Source organism: Pieris brassicae, chromosome 4 (assembly GCF_905147105.1).
Source record: "Pieris brassicae chromosome 4, ilPieBrab1.1, whole genome shotgun sequence".
Lineage (NCBI taxonomy): Eukaryota > Metazoa > Arthropoda > Insecta > Lepidoptera > Pieridae > Pieris > Pieris brassicae.
In genome coordinates this window covers 6,041,414-6,059,975 of record NC_059668.1, presented here as the reverse complement: position 1 = coordinate 6,059,975, position 18,562 = coordinate 6,041,414, and the positions used below count along the sequence as shown (strand labels likewise).

General features: G+C 31.4%; 2 protein-coding genes across 10 annotated transcripts in view; one reads left to right on the top strand and one right to left on the bottom strand.

The window, feature by feature from the left end:
- The first annotated feature begins 292 nt into the window (after positions 1–292).
- On the top strand, positions 293–18,549 carry LOC123707933 (protein CLEC16A homolog). 6 transcript variants are annotated; one of them, XM_045658251.1, is made up of 18 exons: positions 293–682; positions 813–952; positions 1,678–1,826; positions 2,340–2,482; positions 3,062–3,148; positions 3,577–4,649; positions 5,205–5,207; positions 5,283–5,462; positions 6,019–6,205; positions 6,578–6,704; positions 7,095–7,233; positions 7,387–7,547; positions 7,751–7,909; positions 8,562–8,703; positions 9,602–9,707; positions 10,268–10,385; positions 10,997–11,090; positions 18,307–18,549. In XM_045658251.1, exons 1-18 carry the CDS (start codon positions 480–482, stop codon positions 18,402–18,404), a joined length of 3,309 nt encoding a protein of 1,102 aa, XP_045514207.1. In that variant the 5' UTR covers positions 293–479; the 3' UTR covers positions 18,405–18,549. The 6 variants fall into 6 exon arrangements, with proteins under 6 accessions (XP_045514207.1, XP_045514204.1, XP_045514208.1 ...); XM_045658248.1 differs by having other exon boundaries at positions 10,265–10,385; XM_045658252.1 differs by having other exon boundaries at positions 294–682; positions 3,592–4,649; positions 10,265–10,385.
- LOC123707934 overlaps positions 14,726–18,562 on the bottom strand; it is a 33,572-nt gene continuing 29,735 nt past the window's right edge. For all 4 annotated transcript variants that reach the window (XM_045658256.1, XM_045658258.1, XM_045658255.1 and 1 more), the window contains one exon: positions 14,726–17,983. In XM_045658256.1, coding sequence (XP_045514212.1) covers positions 17,849–17,983 — 135 coding nt within the window. In that variant the 3' untranslated portion in view covers positions 14,726–17,848. The remainder of the gene's footprint in view (positions 17,984–18,562) is intronic.

The window sequence follows — 18,562 nt, the reverse complement described above, 5'->3', positions numbered from 1 at the left end:
AAAATATCTTACGTTATTAGTTGATGTTATTAATTAACCACTACCGATAGGATAAGTTAGCTTAGATTCATTAAACTACGAGAAAATTATAAAATACTAAATAATGAAATCCAAAATACGTGTATACATATATACGCGTAACCGACGGAATCCCGCAGTTTCTTTTTGTTGAAGTTTAAACAGCTGACATTCGACAGAAAAGTAATTAAACTGTCATATGTCTTCTGTCAAAGTCATATTATAAACTGATATCATTGACAGCATGATTCAAGTGCATGTTAAATAAAATAAAAAAACAAGTTTTTGTAGTGTAAAAATAAATTATCATTTTGCAATGCTTTTTAATTACAATACTAAATTTTCTGTCTTTGCAATTTATACTGAAATGGATACGTTCTGTGTCATAAATCACACATTCTAACTTCATAAGTAGTGGTTTCAGAAAATACACAAATATTTCGTCTTAGTTTTGTGGTGTGATGTTTCGAAGTAGGAGCTGGTTTGGGGGTGGATGGGGTCGCCCCAAGAACCCCCATTCATTGGAACGGCTCAAATATCTACATAATATACTATGTAAGAATACAACTGTGTCTGAAAGTAACCGTGGCATATTGGTGGAATCCTTAAGGTGTATTGCTGAAATTCTAATATGGGGAGATCAAAACGACAGTTCAGTGTTCGAGTGAGTAGTTCCAAACAATAAAACAATATAGTTGAATTTTTTTTAAAGATATATGAAGATAACTATCTAGTTGGCCTTGGTTATTAAACTAATAATAAAATAAACTTTATCAACTTTTCTTTATTTACAGCTTTTTTCTAGAAAAGAATATGTTATCATATTTTCTTAGGATAATGAGGCAAAAGTGTGGAGGATCTTCATATGTATGTGTACAATTACTACAGACACTTAATATTTTATTTGAAAATATAAGGAATGAAACATCACTATGTAAGTTAAGAACTTATTCTTATTATATAGATTTATTTATGAGACAGTAGGTAGTTCAGCTAACTTTGTGTCTTGTTTCGTCACAAAGGCTATGTACCCAAAGGTCTTTTTGTTTTATTTGCTTTGCTTTGGAAAATGTAAAAGCCCAATAATCTTCTTACTCATATAATATATGTATCCTACTGTGGTGTTATACTAATTCACAAATGTATGCATGTGATATGTAACATTTTGTACTTCCTATAATGCAATGAAACAAATCAAATGTAACATTATGATAGAATCACTATAACTGGTAATCCTAAGTAAGGTTATATAGTAATTAGAAACCTTATACTATAAATAAAATATTAAACTTACTATATTTGTAGTTGATGATGCATAATGTTTTGTTATTTAATACTGTGGGCATATCTAGAACCATTGTTAATAAAAAGACTAGTTTTAGTAAAGACTATTAGCATTGCCACATTAGGAACATGTATAAACTTCTGCTGTCATTTTATTATTATTCATTTGTTAATTTCAAATAACTACTTTAAAAAAAACATTGGTTACCAGAAAATAGTGTCAATACTCTTAAGTAACATACATTCTTCTAATTAAGTATGTAATTATGAAATGTCACAAAAGCACATTTAACACTTTCTTTACCTTGTTAGATATCGATTGAAGTATTGTATGAATTACCCATTCAAAGATTTAAAAGAAAACTCTTATTTCAGATTATTTATTGAGCAATAACCACGTCAACTCAATAATTGTTCATAAATTTGATGTTTCCGATGAAGAAGTTATGGCATATTACATTTCATTTTTAAAAACACTCAGTTTGAAATTAAATAATCACACAATTCACTTTTTTTATAATGAGGTAAGAATCATTTAAGTTTGTATAGGTTAAATAATTATTAATTAACATCTAATTAACTATATATTCTATAATAAACATAGTCATATTGGTCACTCCTTGATAAATGGATTCCACACCTCACAGATGGCTTAATGTTTAGTGTGGAATACAAATAATTAATTATTTAACTAATTTTATAATAGTTTGGGTACACATATTTCTTTGACACCTTTCGTAGCTTTGGATGGGTATACAGAAACAAGGCTTATTAACCCTTGCCTAAAAAAAATTATAAATGAAGTAAACAAAAAGCAGATTTTTGTTTGCCAAAATGTTGCCGGACCTAAACTCAAATGAAACATAGCATATTGTTATATACTCTAAAATGTTAATGTCAAAACCTCAACAGATTTTATTTTATGCCAGTAACAATTTGAAGAATAAATTGTATAATTATAAGGGCCTAATAAGAAAGGTGTCCCCTTTGTGTATTAAGGGTTAAATTGATATTAACATTGCTTGTTTAATTTTCAGCACACTAAAGACTTTCCACTGTATACAGAAGCAATAAAATTCTTCAACCACCCTGAATCTATGGTTCGCATTGCCGTCCGTACACTTACATTGAATGTTTACCGAGTCCAAGATGCCAGTATGTTGCGGTTTATAAGAGATAGGTATGCTTAATTCTATACTATCTTTGTTAGTTCTTGCATGTGAAGAAATTATACATTAAAACCAATCCAGAACTGTGTACTTGCCTTGTTTGAAAATAATGGACTTAGTTGCATTAGTTATTGATCATTATGTGTAATGGTATACCTTATACCAAAAGTTCATATATTTGTTTGTTATTTTAGTGTGTTATTATTAACGTTATTGTTATGAATGCTGACTCATACTTGCATTATTACATGCTAAGGTCCTCCTTCCATAATGTTTTATATGAACCTGATGAACCAACAAAAATCTTATTTTAATATGAGAAATTCAGGAAGAAGTACAACCAGGTCATAAATGTCTCCTTCTCACTGTAATCTAAACCTAGAAAAACGCTAATATAACAACTAAAACTAAATATTATTTTAGTATATATTTGATTACATTAACCAACCGCGCTATATACTTTGTATATAACCGAACCTCTTTATTTTTTCTGCATAGGATATTTATTACACATATAGAAAAATCACGATGAAAAATCGATGAATGAAGCAATAATTTAGATTTTTCTTTTAAAACGGTTTTTTTTATAGAACTGCAGCACCATACTTTAGTAATTTGGTATGGTTCATTGGTAAACATATCTTGGAGCTAGATGCCTGCGTAAGAAACGATGCTGAGTGAGTATATTTTTAATATATTTTGTCAATTCTCAGTTCACATATAAGATTTTTTGTTTGTATGTAATAAATAAATAAATATTTAAAATTTGTATAATTAAATTTGATTCGAGGTTCGATCCCCGGCTGTGCACCAATGGATTTTCTTTCTATGTACGCATTTAACATTCGCTCGAACGGTGAAGGAAAACATCGTGAGGAAACCGGCTTGTCTTAGACTAAAAAAGTCGACGGCGTGCGTCAGGCACGGAAGGCTGTTTACCTATTCGATTAATAAATGATCATGAAATAGATACAGAAATCTGAGGGCCAGACCTAAAAAGGTTGTAGCGCCATTGATTTATTTTTTTTAATCAATTTGACGATGAATCTTTACGCCTTTATTTTTATTAGGGTATACATAACAGTGAAATTTAATTACAAAACAGGCGTGCTTTTTTCAGCCATCAATCGCAGCAAAAGCTGGATGACCTGGTCGCTGAACATTTAGACCACTTGCATTATATCAATGATATTCTATGTCTGAACATTCCAGATCTTAACGATGTTTTAACTGAACATCTTTTGCATAAACTTCTAATACCTTTATATATTTATTCGCTGACATCGGGATCTATTAAACGTCCTACATCTTCACCGTATAACCGCGATCATATTCAAAGTATAGAAGTTATTACGCGAAATTTAGAAGCGATTCTATCCGGCCGAAGCTCCGACACACCTCCCCGTTTGAAATATCCAATACAGAAGATGGAGTCTGAAGATGACTTAAAACCTTCAGTTTCTTGCGTAGTCTCTCTATTTCTTTTATCTCAAGTATTCCTAATCATCACACACGGCCCAATAGTTCACGCCCTAGCCTGGATCATTATACAATCCGACATATCGATATTTGACGAAGGGGCTATGAACATTCTAGAAACCTATGTCAGTACAGCAAAATCCAATGTCAAATTGGAGTTTGCAAAGCCCCAGCTGAGCTTAGAAAAGGCTTTAGAATGTTCGACATGCCACGATAGAGATTATACGACCCCGGAGTATAGTGGGGCCAAAGCTTTCGGCTACGATACAGACCATTCCAGCTGTGATCTTGACCCAGAATTGGTGTCGAATTCACTTCCGTCCACTTCCCATATCAGCGAAACGTCAAGTATCGCCCACGACTCAACAGAAGACTTAGTCACTCAAGTGCAATCGATAAAATCGCCCGTCAAAGAAAATATGCCCGATTCACCTCTCCCAGATTCGGGAATAGATTCAACCTCGTCAAAGACAATGTCAGATCTCAATAATATAACGGACGAAGAGAAGCAGCAATTACTTGTATCCCTAACGAATACAGAAAAAAGTTTGACTCTTGAAAATATCATAGACAAAGAGAGGAGAGACATCGATAATAAACCGTTTCTAAAGACTATTTTAGACTCGTTGGATTGCAATGAAGATGATTATAAAGCGTTGTTTGCACTGTGTTTGTTGTATGCTCTCATTAATAACAAAGGTAAGATTGCGTGTATACTAGTTAAAAAAAAACCTAACATTTTCTTTTTTTAATAACCTGGGACTTGGTTGCCATACTTTAAAAGGTTCTTTTACCAAAGTTATTAAGGTGTTACTAGATTTGAGATTTGGCAGTAAATGTAAATTTAGAAGGATATATTCTTTTAATGATAAGTATGTATAAGGGATGCATCGTAACGCCTATTATGCTGATACGAAACCGATGCCGAAATTTTTAGCCGACTAAAGTGAGTAGTGAAATGGAATACTCGGGGACAAAGCGGTCGAGAGAGACAACAAACTAAATAAAACCCGGGAATTCCCCGGGCATAGATAGTCCTTGCCTCGTTTGCAATGAACTAGATCAAACAAGATGCGTGTTTACATTACTTTTTTTTAAAATCGAACGCGGGTTGTTTTATCTGTCATTAAAATATCGCCAAATCCAAAGTATTGTCGATTTATAGGTTTCGAATGCATCTCTAGTATGTATATTTTATTTGCAATAATTGATCATTGGTATAAAATCTTGTTTCACGCTGTCATGGATTTGTAGTTGGTAAGACTTTTAATATAAAAAAAAACTTGTGATAATAAAGTTCCTGTGGGCAAAGAATAATTGATTTAATTTCAGGTGTGAGCAGCGAGCTCCTTGACACATTACTAAAATCGGAATTAGACGACAGTGAGAAGGTTACAAAAGAAAGTCGCGATGAAAATGTAGGCCAGGAACACCAGACGAAACCGAAAGATCATTTTAACGCTCTGTTGGTCGCTAAGTTGATGGCCATAGCCCATCTTAGCTGTAAACCAGGTACAAATAATTCGTTTAATTTTTTTTCCTTTTATAAAGTTTTTTTCTTCATGTTTGTGATAAAATACTGCACCGCGTACTCGTTTTACCATTACCAGAAGGCTCGCAAGTGCGTTGCCGGTCTTTCAAGAATTGGTATGCTCTTCTCTTGAAGGCCCATTAGTCGAATTGGTTCGGTAATACTTCAGTGGGCACCTGGTTTCACACAGTGGTGCGTGGCAAGAACTGCCTTAGAAAACACTCAGTTGTAGAACGGCGGACGTCGAGGTGATACGGATGGTAGCCTATCATACATAATATATATATATATATATATATATCATAGTTGTTTAAGTAATGTGTTCAATATTATTATTATTTATTTATTAGTAAGCTACACATATCCATATTATAATACAAAATACTTAGACAATATACAATGCCAATAAGTACGTTAATAGAAAACAGAAAACGTTAAACTAACGACAACTTAATATTGTAAACAAAAAACTAAATTGTTACTAATCGTTATAAAGGCATTATTACTATTGGTATTTTTATTAATTATAAATTTCAGCTTCAAAAGTCCGTCTCGTGACCTGTGAAATAACGGCTCGTCTACTAAAGATAGCTATGGAAGGATCTAGTGGAGTACCGAGTGCGAGGCATTTATCAGCTGCGGACAATCTACGCGCACGCGCAGCCTCATTAGCCAGGAATTTCTATAAATGCGACGATATTTTCTTAGACATGTTCGAGGATGAGTAAGTTTTAATGAAATAATGTGATATTTGGGAGAATTGAAAATATTTGACTTTTGTTTTAATAATTTTGAATCATCATAAAGTACCTTTAATGTATTTTTCCTTTGTCATATGAAAATCTATACTTTGGAGTGTTTTTGGTTGAACGCGCTAATCTCTAGAAAAGACTATTAAAATATTTGTTTTTATAGAACGTGGCAAACGGGTAGAAGGCTCATCTGATGTTAACTGATACTGCCGCTCATGGACACCCTCAATGCCGGGTTTCGCGAGTGCGTTGCCGGCCTTTTAAGAATTTCTACCGTAGTTTATCCTAAACATTTAACAAAATTTATTAAACTGAATTTAATAATAAAATAATATCAATTACAGGTATTGTGAGATGTGCAAACGACCGCTCAACGTGGAATGGCTATGTATGGATGCGGCCATCTTGTTGCCGCCAACAAAGACCCCCATGTCCGGAATCGCATTTGAAAAGAGGTTGCCCAGTGGCGAGGTATGTTTTATTTAAATATAGTAACTTCAATGGCTAGAAGTCTTCCACAGTTCGCTTTTCTAGAAATTTCGGCGTCCAGTCGGAAATTTTCCTGGGAGATACGAACTCCAAACTTAAATAGAAAGAGCATACATATCTGTAAAGGCCTTGATGGGGTTTCTTTTATGGCTGCTCCGAATTAAAACATTATTTATAATACATTATATTTTTGATTTTCAATTATGTTATTGTTGTTACATAAAAGATTTATTATTCAAAAAACATCAGCGAAGATCATTTACTCAAGACTAGAACTGAGTTACTAGAGTTAGATAATAAGATTACTAATTTTAACGCCTGCTAACGTAACATAACCTCCGTATGAAAGTAAAACTGCAGAATTTTTTTTAGATGGAACGAGCGCGTCGTGCGATTCGTACGTTCTTCCTTATACGTGAACTGTACTTAAAGCTCTCTGGCAAACAAGAAACTCAGTTGCCGCTCGCTAATCATGCACCTTTCGTACAAGTTGGCAAGACTTTGGATCTCAGTGCGTATAAAAATACAAAATCTATTTTTTTACGAATCTATCTTTTTCTAAATTGAAATCTTTTTTTTGCGATGTCCGTTCAAAAATAATATTTCAAATATTCTTCGCTTTTTTATTTAACACGGTTTCTGTAAAACATGTTATACTTTCCAGATGATTCCGATTTAATATCCTGCGATATAACTCAAAAAGACGGGACATGGCAACACCGGTTTCTAGCAGTAGACAATATTCAGATAATTTTAGTGGAACCAGACAAGCAAAAACTTGGCTGGGGTGTCGCCAAACTTGTTGGAAGTTTGCAAGATTTGGAGGTAAATATTGTGCTTACAAATTATTATTTACCCTTTGTGTTCAAAAAAGTTAATAACCAAAAAATTTTGCTGCAAAGCAAGTTTCTAATCTGTGAAATAAAATGTTTCCAGACATTAATAATAAAATTATTTTTCATATAATTATTTCCTAGGATCATATTCATTCATAATTTCAATAAATCATATCATCCATCATTTTTCAGATAACGGGTGATAAAGAAGACCCCAGGTGTTTGCATCTCACTATACATAAGCCTCGGGTTGGATCGACTGGAGTATCACCCCGTACTGTGCTGCTGAGAGCCAAGTTTAAATTTGACGATCATATACGGAGTATGGCAGCTAAACAACGGTTAACTAAGGTACTTTAAATCATATATTTCTATATTTTTTTAGTAACTTAATAAATTATTTTTTGTGAATTTTTAGTATGTGTATAAGAGAAAATTACAGAAAGAAATCGCTGTATTAGTTGTGATATAAGGACCGTGCGCTATATTGATTGAAACGCAATTATTGTTTTCTATACAATAGCTCCGGATAATAGACGTCCGTACGAACTTTTACAATAACTTTCAAATACACACAGTATTTTAGAGCAATCATAAATGTATTGGAATTTTGAAAATCTTATTTAGTGATTTATACTTTGTTACTATAACATACATAGTTATACAAACAAAGTAAGTAGGTTACATAGGTTCTTCAATTGGATTAAAAAAACCTTAATTTGAGGTAAATATTCAGATGATAAAAGTTAAATGAGTCATTTGAAACCCGTTATAGACGATTTCTAGTAAAGACGTTTCATTCATAAATTTATTTTAATACGTTTTACTCTTATTTAGTTTTGTACCCTCGCCCATCAGCGAATCACGAGTAGTCCTGTGTTTTCATACATAAATTATTAATAACGCGGTTTAATAAAGGAAAGTTCTACCAACACATAAATATATCTGAATTGAAACCAGCTTGACATAAGGGCAAGCAAAAATACTTTAAAATCTTTTACAGGGTCGGACGAAAGCCCGCCAAAAGAAGATGCAACAAATAGGTCGATTGCTTGAAGTGTCGGGAATTTCTGCGCCAGCGGTTGCTCCGAGACATAGGCCTTTGTTCGCAAGACCATCACTCAGCACCGTTAGGAGGCATTCTGGTATGTACTAATGGTCGTTAGCTCATGGGCGTATTTAGTACTAAAGCTTATAGTAAACTTTATGAATTTGAGGTAAATTCGAGCTGTCAAAAATATTTCACGAAATTATCGTAAACTTCATGCTAGTTATATACGCAGCTTTTATAGTACATAATTTGTATATAATCTACTTTCATGTGATGAAAATTCCCATAAAATAAATTAATATAATGTATAACCGATGCTAGAAAACTAAGTAAGTTCTAGTAGATATGTATGAGTGAAATTCATTTCAACCTTCAACTTCCAGTAACGGTGAGGTGCCACAAATAAAATAAAGATCACTTTATGATGACGTTTTTCCAAAAACGTGCTAGGCATAAAATCTAGATTAAATATTTTTGTTGCAATAATTCCTAATAGTGATGTGATTTTTATTCCAAAATAAGACTTAATATTGTCTTTGATTATGCGAGTACTTCACATATTTATGAAAGTTATGGGTATATTCGGGTTAACGATAGAGGCCATAAAAGGCAGCTGCCGCAGCCCATGTTAGATTAGATTAGATGTTAAATTGCTCAGAACCACACAAAATGTCGAGTTAAAGAAGTTTTATGTTAACTAAGGTTACGTTCGACTACTTTCATCTAAATTATTCCGGACATTTCTCTTACTAAATAATAATAATATATGATTTATTTGCAAGAATTATAAAAATCCGCACAATTAGCCATCTAAAAATAGGCATGTAAATATCATTTATTAATTTTCATTAAGTCATATAGTAATTTAAGCTATTTATAATTACTAGTTGTCAAACTTATGGTCCATATACACGCTCTAAAGGCACCTTGCCTTTAAAAATATAAATTCAACCTGGCAATAGGTAATATATTCATAAAATAAATATTTTCAGGCATAGATGGCGATGAAACAGATCGACGTATACGTCGTCCCAGCGGGCACGTGCTAAAAGATGGCGTTATAGTATACCGTGAACGTACAACTATGAGTAGAGACAGGTATTTGTGTCATCATTAATTCATGAAAATAGTTTTCTATATAAATATTTCAGTCGCATAAATCTTAACTATGATATCGAAATGTTTGTCTCAGTATTACTGTTTTTTTTATATTTTCCAAGCGTGGTACCTCATATACTAAATATCAGTTTTCTTAGAAAGTAAGAAGTAGGATTACTGCTCCTGCCAAATAAATTGATCAGTATCATTTGCCCATTTGTCGTTTTTTTTTTTAAAGTTATTTAGACAATTTTGGTCAACTATAACGGTGCTTAAACTATAACTTATGCGTATATTTATAATTTAATTTAGTAATTATATTAGATTTAGTAAACTAAACTAAATAATATAAACGTATAACAATCCATTGAAAAAAAATATATATGTTAAAAACTAATCTCAAAAAGAGGCTTTATAGTACATATCAGTATGTATTGCCGACTGTATAGAGTTGAAAGATTTCATGAAACCATAATTATTTGGAGATATAGAAAGCCGAATTAGATAAGATGTGATCGATTAATTAGACGCATAAACTCTTAAGACATATATTGCAGCAGCGTGTCCCGCGGCAGCAGTGGCAAGGTGTCGCGCGAGGGTTCGCAGGAGGAGATCCCTCTCGAGGATATCCGTAGAAACTCTTCACACCCTGCCACGCCCTCTACCAGCCGACAGCAGGTACACCATTTATATTTTCTATAAAACAGGTTTAACTATTCAGATGCAATTACTAGTCATAGGAAAATAACTGGATTTTTTAAAATTAATTAATTACCACTAAAACGATTTAATAATATGGACGAATATTATTTTGGTTTTGTTTGCCTTGAATAATAAAAGCTGGATTTTTAATAAAGTCTGTCGTCTTTATCGTCGTTTGATTTATTAGAATTTCAGACGCGTTTTCGAAATTAATTATTAATAAAAAAAAATACTTTAGCATAACAGGTTCATAATACATCTATATAGATATTGTCGCGATGATTATTCATCTATTAATTAAATAATTCGTTCTCTAGTCCACTAGACACGAAATTTATCAAAATAGGTTAGCCCTTAAAGAAGATTTACATAAAATTGCAATAATACAGGTTATTAAATAATTCAGGCGATCTTGAGCGCTGCAAATGTCAATTTCATTGACAAATTGCAACTGCCTAAGCTGTCAAATGTCAACTGTCTAAGGTGTCAAATATCAACTTCACGTTAAAAAAACACATGTAATGTTCCTACGTACCTGAGGAATCCATGGCAAAATTAAACATTAAATAAATTAATTGTACTTTCAGAGTACTCCAAGCACGTCTCAACTTCCGAAGGTTTCTCGTACACCTTCAGAAGAAACATCGTTCATATCGGGTGAGAGCAGACCCAAACGGAAAGGTATTATTGAAACTATTTGATATCGACACGATCTATTTTGGGATATTCATTAAAGGGTATAAGAACTATATTTTCCAATTATTATTTTTTATCATAGGACTATGTTATTGATGATAACTGAAGCACTCTTTTACGTACGTTTGTCTCTTTCTGTCAATTTGAGTTTACGCTGTGATCAAAAGAGACCGGTGATTTTAGTTAGAATGTTTGTTTTGTCTCACTCCATGTTGTTTTTATTGAGTTATAAGATAATTTAACGAAAATATACTTTTTTTTATTAACGTAACGTATTAAAATGATTTTTTTTAACTTCTAATTAAACTATTCGACTTCGAATATCAAAATTATATAAAGTAAATAAAAAATATATATGTGAAAAGGTTAAGGACACTTCCATAATTAATTTGTATATTTTTTACATATCTTGATGTGTCTGTCATGTTTCCCTATTGATAAATAAATAAATAACAACTTTTTATTCAAGTGTGAGACTGCATAAAAGTCTAATAATAAAAATCATTCATCAATCAGTAAGGCATGATCGTAATGTTAGCTGTTTTTTCGTGTGATCTCTTGTTTTCGAAAGTCCTCAATGTAAATATGTATTTTAAATGTAGTGTATTTTGTTAGTCGAAATTCTTATTAATCTAACCATTCCTTTATTTTAAAGTCTTCCATTTTTTTGTATTACATAGTATAGATAATATTTTTCATTGTCCTATATATATTTTTAAATGTACAGTCATAGATATTTTTGTGTTATATACTAAGGTTGTGTTGGTTCTAATTAAAATTTATTTAATTTTTAGTTTCATTACATTAGCAATCAAATTAAAAATACTTCTTGTTAAGTTAATAAAATACAAAGTTTGAGAGCTTTTGAGGATAGATTTGAGTATACGTGTCTCAAACACGTTCTATTCTATTTATATAAAAGCGCAACCTTTGATGTCCATTCCTCCATAACATGAAATTATTTTTTTTATACAATTAAATATTTGTCTAATTATTTTTAGCATTGTTCGTAATTTATTCGGTATCCCACATTTTGTAACATTATTCTGCCATATTTCGTAAATAAATCACAAGTTCTGAAAATGTATTTCATCTCTTTAAAACAATCTAGAACTTGTAGCTATAACTATTATTTCAAATATAGAAACCAGCCATTTCGTAAGCCATAAAACGTCTTCATTGGACACACGTATGGGTAGCTTTGACAGTTTTTTTTCTAATACGGGAAATTGTATTTTTTTAGTATTTTATAATCTATGCCAATTACGGTTCTCTAATTTACACGTAAACATTTGATTCATTAACGTGCATTATGATGCATATCATTATTCTGTATTTGAAAATTAATTTGACAAAATTGGATACTCTATGCCTATACTCTATATTGGGCATAGAGTGTCTGTCATCTTATGTCAAGTTAACTGTCTTATTAGTAACCTTTTAAGTGTCATATTATTGTAACTTTGAATAAAAAAGCAACATATTCGTCAGTAACTTGGAAAGATTTAGAACTTTTACTTCCACATGAGTTCTGCGCAACTTCCGACACTTGTCTGCAATATAATCCAGGTCAACACGTAAATATACTGACGAAGAAAATTTTCATGTTTGCTGAAGTAATTTTTCTTAAATATTTCCGTCATATAAAGCTGTTTGTGATATTTAAGTATTAACATGGCCTAGATTTATTTACTCATTACCTAGCATTATTATCTTCATTTTAGACCTTTTTATTAAATTTCAATTGTTTTTCAAATTTTCAATGTAAACTATGTACCTAAATCAACATAATCCTTGTTAGAAATTGAATAAAAATTCCTGGTCCATTAGTGTAGGTTTAATGATTTATCGTATAACTATAAATATTCATTCATTCATTCAGAACATAGCGCTATACCAATATTGGTCTTGAATTCTCGTGAATTGTACTGCGAAAGACCCTTTCAAAATTTATGTTTATATTTGTATGTAAATTTAACTACTTAAATTATCAAACACTTAGCGATAAATCTGGACTTTTTTTAATGGAAATGATACAGAATTTTGATTTCGGCCTTAATAAGAAACAAAACTATATTATAAAATTGGTCATATAAAGGTCTTTGAAAAGCGTTTCGAAGAAGCCCATTAAATATTTTTTCAGCTTACAATACACGAAAATTTAAGGTACCAGGTTGGTGGTCATAGTAGTTACAATTGATATTTTTATGATCCTAATGTAAGTTTTTAATTAGGGGTACAAAAGGTTTGATTTATATGATATGATCAACAGTCATTTATATAGTGTTATATGTGGAGGATATTACGAAAGAATAAAGTATGACTAACAAAGTTATATGAAAAATACTCAATACACTTATCAGGCAACGTTTCTCATAAACCATTGTGATTATTGAACTTGAAGATCACTATTATGAATCACTAACGCATATACAATTAAAATATTTTCGTATCTGCTTATTATATCTTTAATAAATGTATATGTTTCATCATTTAGGTTAAGTAATGAAACCTAGGCGACATAAACGATTGTATAAATGACTTTGGTGTATTAGCAAATGGTATGAAAGTTTGGAACTGTCTTGTTTGTGTCAAAATATATGTATTTCGTATTCTATGTTGTGATTTATATAAGATGCAATGTAAATAAGTAACTAGTGTTGGGAAATATATGAAATGTTAAATATGCCTTGCTTTTATTTACCTCAATTGCTGTCCTATTCGATCCTATCGATCTTAGAGCCTGGAAAATAGTTTCCGCCGTAGTATTTATTCTATGTAAATATGGTCAGCAAAAATGTATCCCGACCTAGACTATATTTATAAATGATTATATTTCACTGATTAAGCTAAATTTATCATCTGTTTCTTTTTATCTTAGCGTTAATACAATATGACAGAAAGTGTTAAAAGAGAGTTCGTATACAGCTTTTACGTCGTCTATTAAAATGGCTTTGAACCCTTTTCCACGTTATTTATGAACATGTATCGAATGTTTTTTCCTTATAATCACGTGCTACAACAAATTATAGGCAGATGTAACAATCAAGACTTGTCAGTCGCTTTTCCCTATTGTTTCTCCGCGACAATGGCGAGCTTAAACATTACAACTAATTTCTGTTTTTTTTTTTCAATTTTTTAAGCGGGAAAAATTTAACACTTGCCCGGCAGACTTCTACCGTCAAGACATATGTAAACTGCCATGACAATAGCAAAACTATATACTTAATTTGAGCTAGAACTTTGTCTAGCTAAAACAAAAAATACCAAGATTTTTATATTTTAAAAGTATCATACAAATCTCCAATTTCATAGGTAAAATCCTAATACATGTGACAAAAGCTTCTTTTAATTACTCAAGCAAATAGGCGTACATATAATTTCAAAGTTAATGAACGACTGAGTTTGATTGTTAGTACGTTGTTTATTAAGTATTTGATAATATCGTAATGAAGTCGAATCGTTTGGATGATCAGGTCAAATAAAACATAATTATTTTTCATTCTAATTTATTTGATTAATCATCTGCTCTATACACATGATATGCACCAATGCCTATAAATAATACAAACGATAATTAAAATAAACATTCATATTAATATAAAACTGTGTTTGAGCTTAATTAAAATAGAAACATGATAAATAATTCGATATAAATATTAACGCGTATTCTATATTTCCCATATGTATATTGCCGTTTATATATAAATCAATTTTAAAATTCAATCGTATAAGTACCATATAAAAAAAATATCTAATATAAATCATGTGAATATTTGCTATGCTATATGCTGTTTTAGAAATATAATTTAGGTATCTCGTACACCATTATTGTTTCAACTGAAGTAGAGTCCCAAGAGAGTTATTTTCCATGTTAATATTGAATCATGGAGGCGGACAAAATAAGTTTTTTAAATTTAAATATATTTCAAAAGTTCACAGGATTTTTCTTAGACTAGGATTTAATACACTTTTCAACGTTAAACAATTTAACAGATTAGTATTGAAAATCTGTGTAATTGGGCAACTTATACTATAATTTACTTACAAAGCTGTTTAGACGATTAACATTAAATTATTGCTGTAGATATTAAACTATTATTTATTAAAACCAATATATGTTAAGAAAGCGATTCGAACAAGATTGCATTTTAGACATATTGTACAATGAGTCGTTTTACATAAAAATTTACAAATTAACAATTAATAAACTTTCATTTTCTATTATATTTAATTCTGGTAACATTAGGCCGAAGAACATAGTATAAGAAGCTAAGCGTAAACAATCTTCTATCTAAGCGGTCTGGAAGCACATGCTTGATAAAACCTGAGGTGATGGAGTTCATATAAATAACGAGACGTTGATTTCATTAATACATATGTAGTGATAAATTGTATACTTATAAGTAGGTGAATTAATTCCTGTACAATATGTTGTTTTGGCAGGAGCCTATTATATACGCAAAACGTCAGGTTTTACAATGTTAATGAAAAACTAACGCTGTACATCTAAAAGGAACTAACTGACGGCGAAGAATGAGCGATGGGTTCAAATTTAACAGTTAATATTCGTATATTTCACAATTATTAAATTTACAATTTACTATATTATTAAAATGTGGTGCGGACTAAAAAATTACAAACACGCGGAAAATACGTTGATAGGTAAATAGGAATTTTTGAATATTTTTTACAAATTAGACTCTGTAGGTATATGTGAGAAAAGAGTGTTATCGAAACGTTAAGAGCCGGACTGTGTAACTCTCAGAAATATTTAGAAAATAGAATTAAGCTCCCGTTCCGGCCCTACATGATACAAAATTTTGCTGGTAGACAAAATCTATAAATCACCCTGTCACCAGAAAATGTGCGCTTAAATACCTCCTTACAAATAAATATTATAACGCGCATTTGAAAAGCTAATATTAAGTAAGTAAACGCGCGTAGTTACGCAGTCATATTCATTGGTTGAAATATCAACCCATCATATAATTATATAGAAATTTAGAGTTAATGAGTGAAGTCTTCAATTCGTCTCAAGAAAAATACAAATTTTTATTTAACCAAATTATGACGCGCCTTTGAATCGCATTTATCATGATTCTTCAAAATTTAAAAAATACATTTTCATAGGTATTGATGTCGCAAAACGAAAGCTCATTAATGCAATCGGCGCTAGTAAAATAATACGTATACGTACGTACGTAATAGCTTAGGTATTTTATAGAATTTATTCATAAGAAGGTTTAAATTATAATGAAATAAAATGACAAATGGGGTACTTTAACATCGGTTATAAGCCACCGGTTAAACTCTAAATAAAGCTCATATTTTTCCTTAACGTCTATATGGGTGGCTACATTCATGGCTGAACATTGTTATAACGAAATTATTTATATACCGGATAATCTAGTCAAAATATACAATTGTAATAAAAGAAAATATTCTAGATATACTAAAGTTTTATATTTTGAGTTATTATTTACGGTGTATATATATCATATATTCTCTCGCTTTATTGAACGTATTATTATTATTTTATAATAATTTCTTTGTTTTCTCCCATATAACATTTGCAACAAAAATGGTGTGGTGTGTCACAATGTGTGAAGGACAAAGAATTTAATTTGAGATATATAATCGTTACGATCTCCAAAATTATGGAGACTAACAAATACCGTAATTTTAATACACTCAGAAGCAATGACAATTTGTTATGAAAAAATAATATAAATTAAGTTCCAGAATGTATATTTTGACTAGAGTAATTTTACATTAAAACTATTCATTATAGAACCGTATTTTTTACTCCTGAATCATAAATACATTAATAGCTTAAAACAATCAGTGCGAAATACTTTATATAATGCACGACTTAAAATAAGCGAAATTACGCGAAATAATTTAATTAATTGACAATTCTTAGATTTAAACAATACAAAATAACTATACATTTCCTCAGATTAATTGACGAAACTAATCAAAAACATTTTCATGTATCGCTCAATTCGCGAAATTTTATTCTAATAAAACCTGCAGATACAATTGATCACTACGAAAGGTGCAAATACTTCTAAAATATATTTATAAACACTATGTGTGCCATACAACGCACATTAACGCATAATTTATCGTATCTTATCAACACACATCCTTACCTAAAACATAAACTGTTAAACAGTACATCAATTTTCGTTTAGCTATTTATAAATATTTTGGTGTTCTTTCCGTCGTTTAAGCGCCAAGATATAGAAAATAAGTTAAGGCGTATTTATTTTAAATTAATTATGGAAGATAATTTGAGAATCTCAGCGCTTAAACATACGATTGGTTTAAATTAAAGTCAACGCTCATACGCATAACACTTTATACATCAGTTAACAATCATTATTGTCAGTTATAAATCTATTTTAATGAATTTTATATTTAAATATAAATTCGCATCTAGTAGTAGGCAGTTTTAACATAATGTTTATATTTCAATATTTAGGTGCGTTCGTAGATCTCTCAACCTTATCCCTAGTATGCATAAGACGGATGGATCTAGCACATTCAGTAATCCCTACATTAGGTAACACATTCCTACCGTTAACCGTCACACGGTAGTGTTCGCGGTATCACAATTCACGTAGGCATCTGCAAATGGGGTGTCGTGCAAAAGAAAAGTCAATTTCGCTGAACAGTTTATGTAATTTGTAATTAAGCACACTGAGACCGCGATCGGCCATAGTTTGTATATTTGGTTAGGAGCGTAATTGCGAGGGACTTAGGACCAGCTCGCCATCAGGTCCGCCCGCGAACGAGACATTGCGAGGGGGCGGACGTTTGCCTGCGTTTGCGCTTGACAACGCAGACGCTGCCGTGCGAGGAGGGTTTGCCTGAAAAGAGAGTGTTAGTCTTACCAATATCAATGAACTTTTTGTATCTAAATCCATTAACTTAGTATAGCTGGTTTAATTCATGCCTCAGACATTATTTATTAATCAAACGACATTTTTTACGAAATTAGGCAAAATAAGGTTAAACAAATGAAAGCTAAGCCCGTCTATAACACACAATTTATATTATTACGCTTTTCTTCGAAGGGGTAGGTAGACACCACGGATCTCCACTTGCTACGGTCCCGACATATCTCTCTCGCTCCACTTTGATGACATCTACCATCAACTTGTCCTTCTAGTACCTCCTCTATTTGTTTCAGGTACCCGTGTACGACATGACCTACCCAACCCGATTTTACAATCAACGATTACCTTCTTATATACAAGGCACACACAGCTTCTCATTCATCTGTCCTAGATGGGTAAACCTCCTAAATATTCCCTTTTGTATCTATGTCCCCTTTTAACTCATATTGCTAACGTATCTTACTATTACTTATCCTATCACGCAATATCCACTCATATTGCTAACGTATCTTACTATTACTTATCCTATCACGCAATATCCACTCATAT

Excerpts from the sequence above, each read along its gene's own strand:
- LOC123707933 (XM_045658248.1), top strand. The coding sequence starts at position 480 with ATGTTTCGAAGTAGGAGCTGGTTTGGGGGTGGATGGGGTCGCCCCAAG. Across the intron at positions 683-812 it reads AACGACAGTTCAGTGTTCGA|CTTTTTTCTAGAAAAGAATA; the intron begins GTGAGTAGTTCC and ends CTTTATTTACAG. Across the intron at positions 8,704-9,601 it reads CACCGTTAGGAGGCATTCTG|GCATAGATGGCGATGAAACA; the intron begins GTATGTACTAAT and ends AAATATTTTCAG.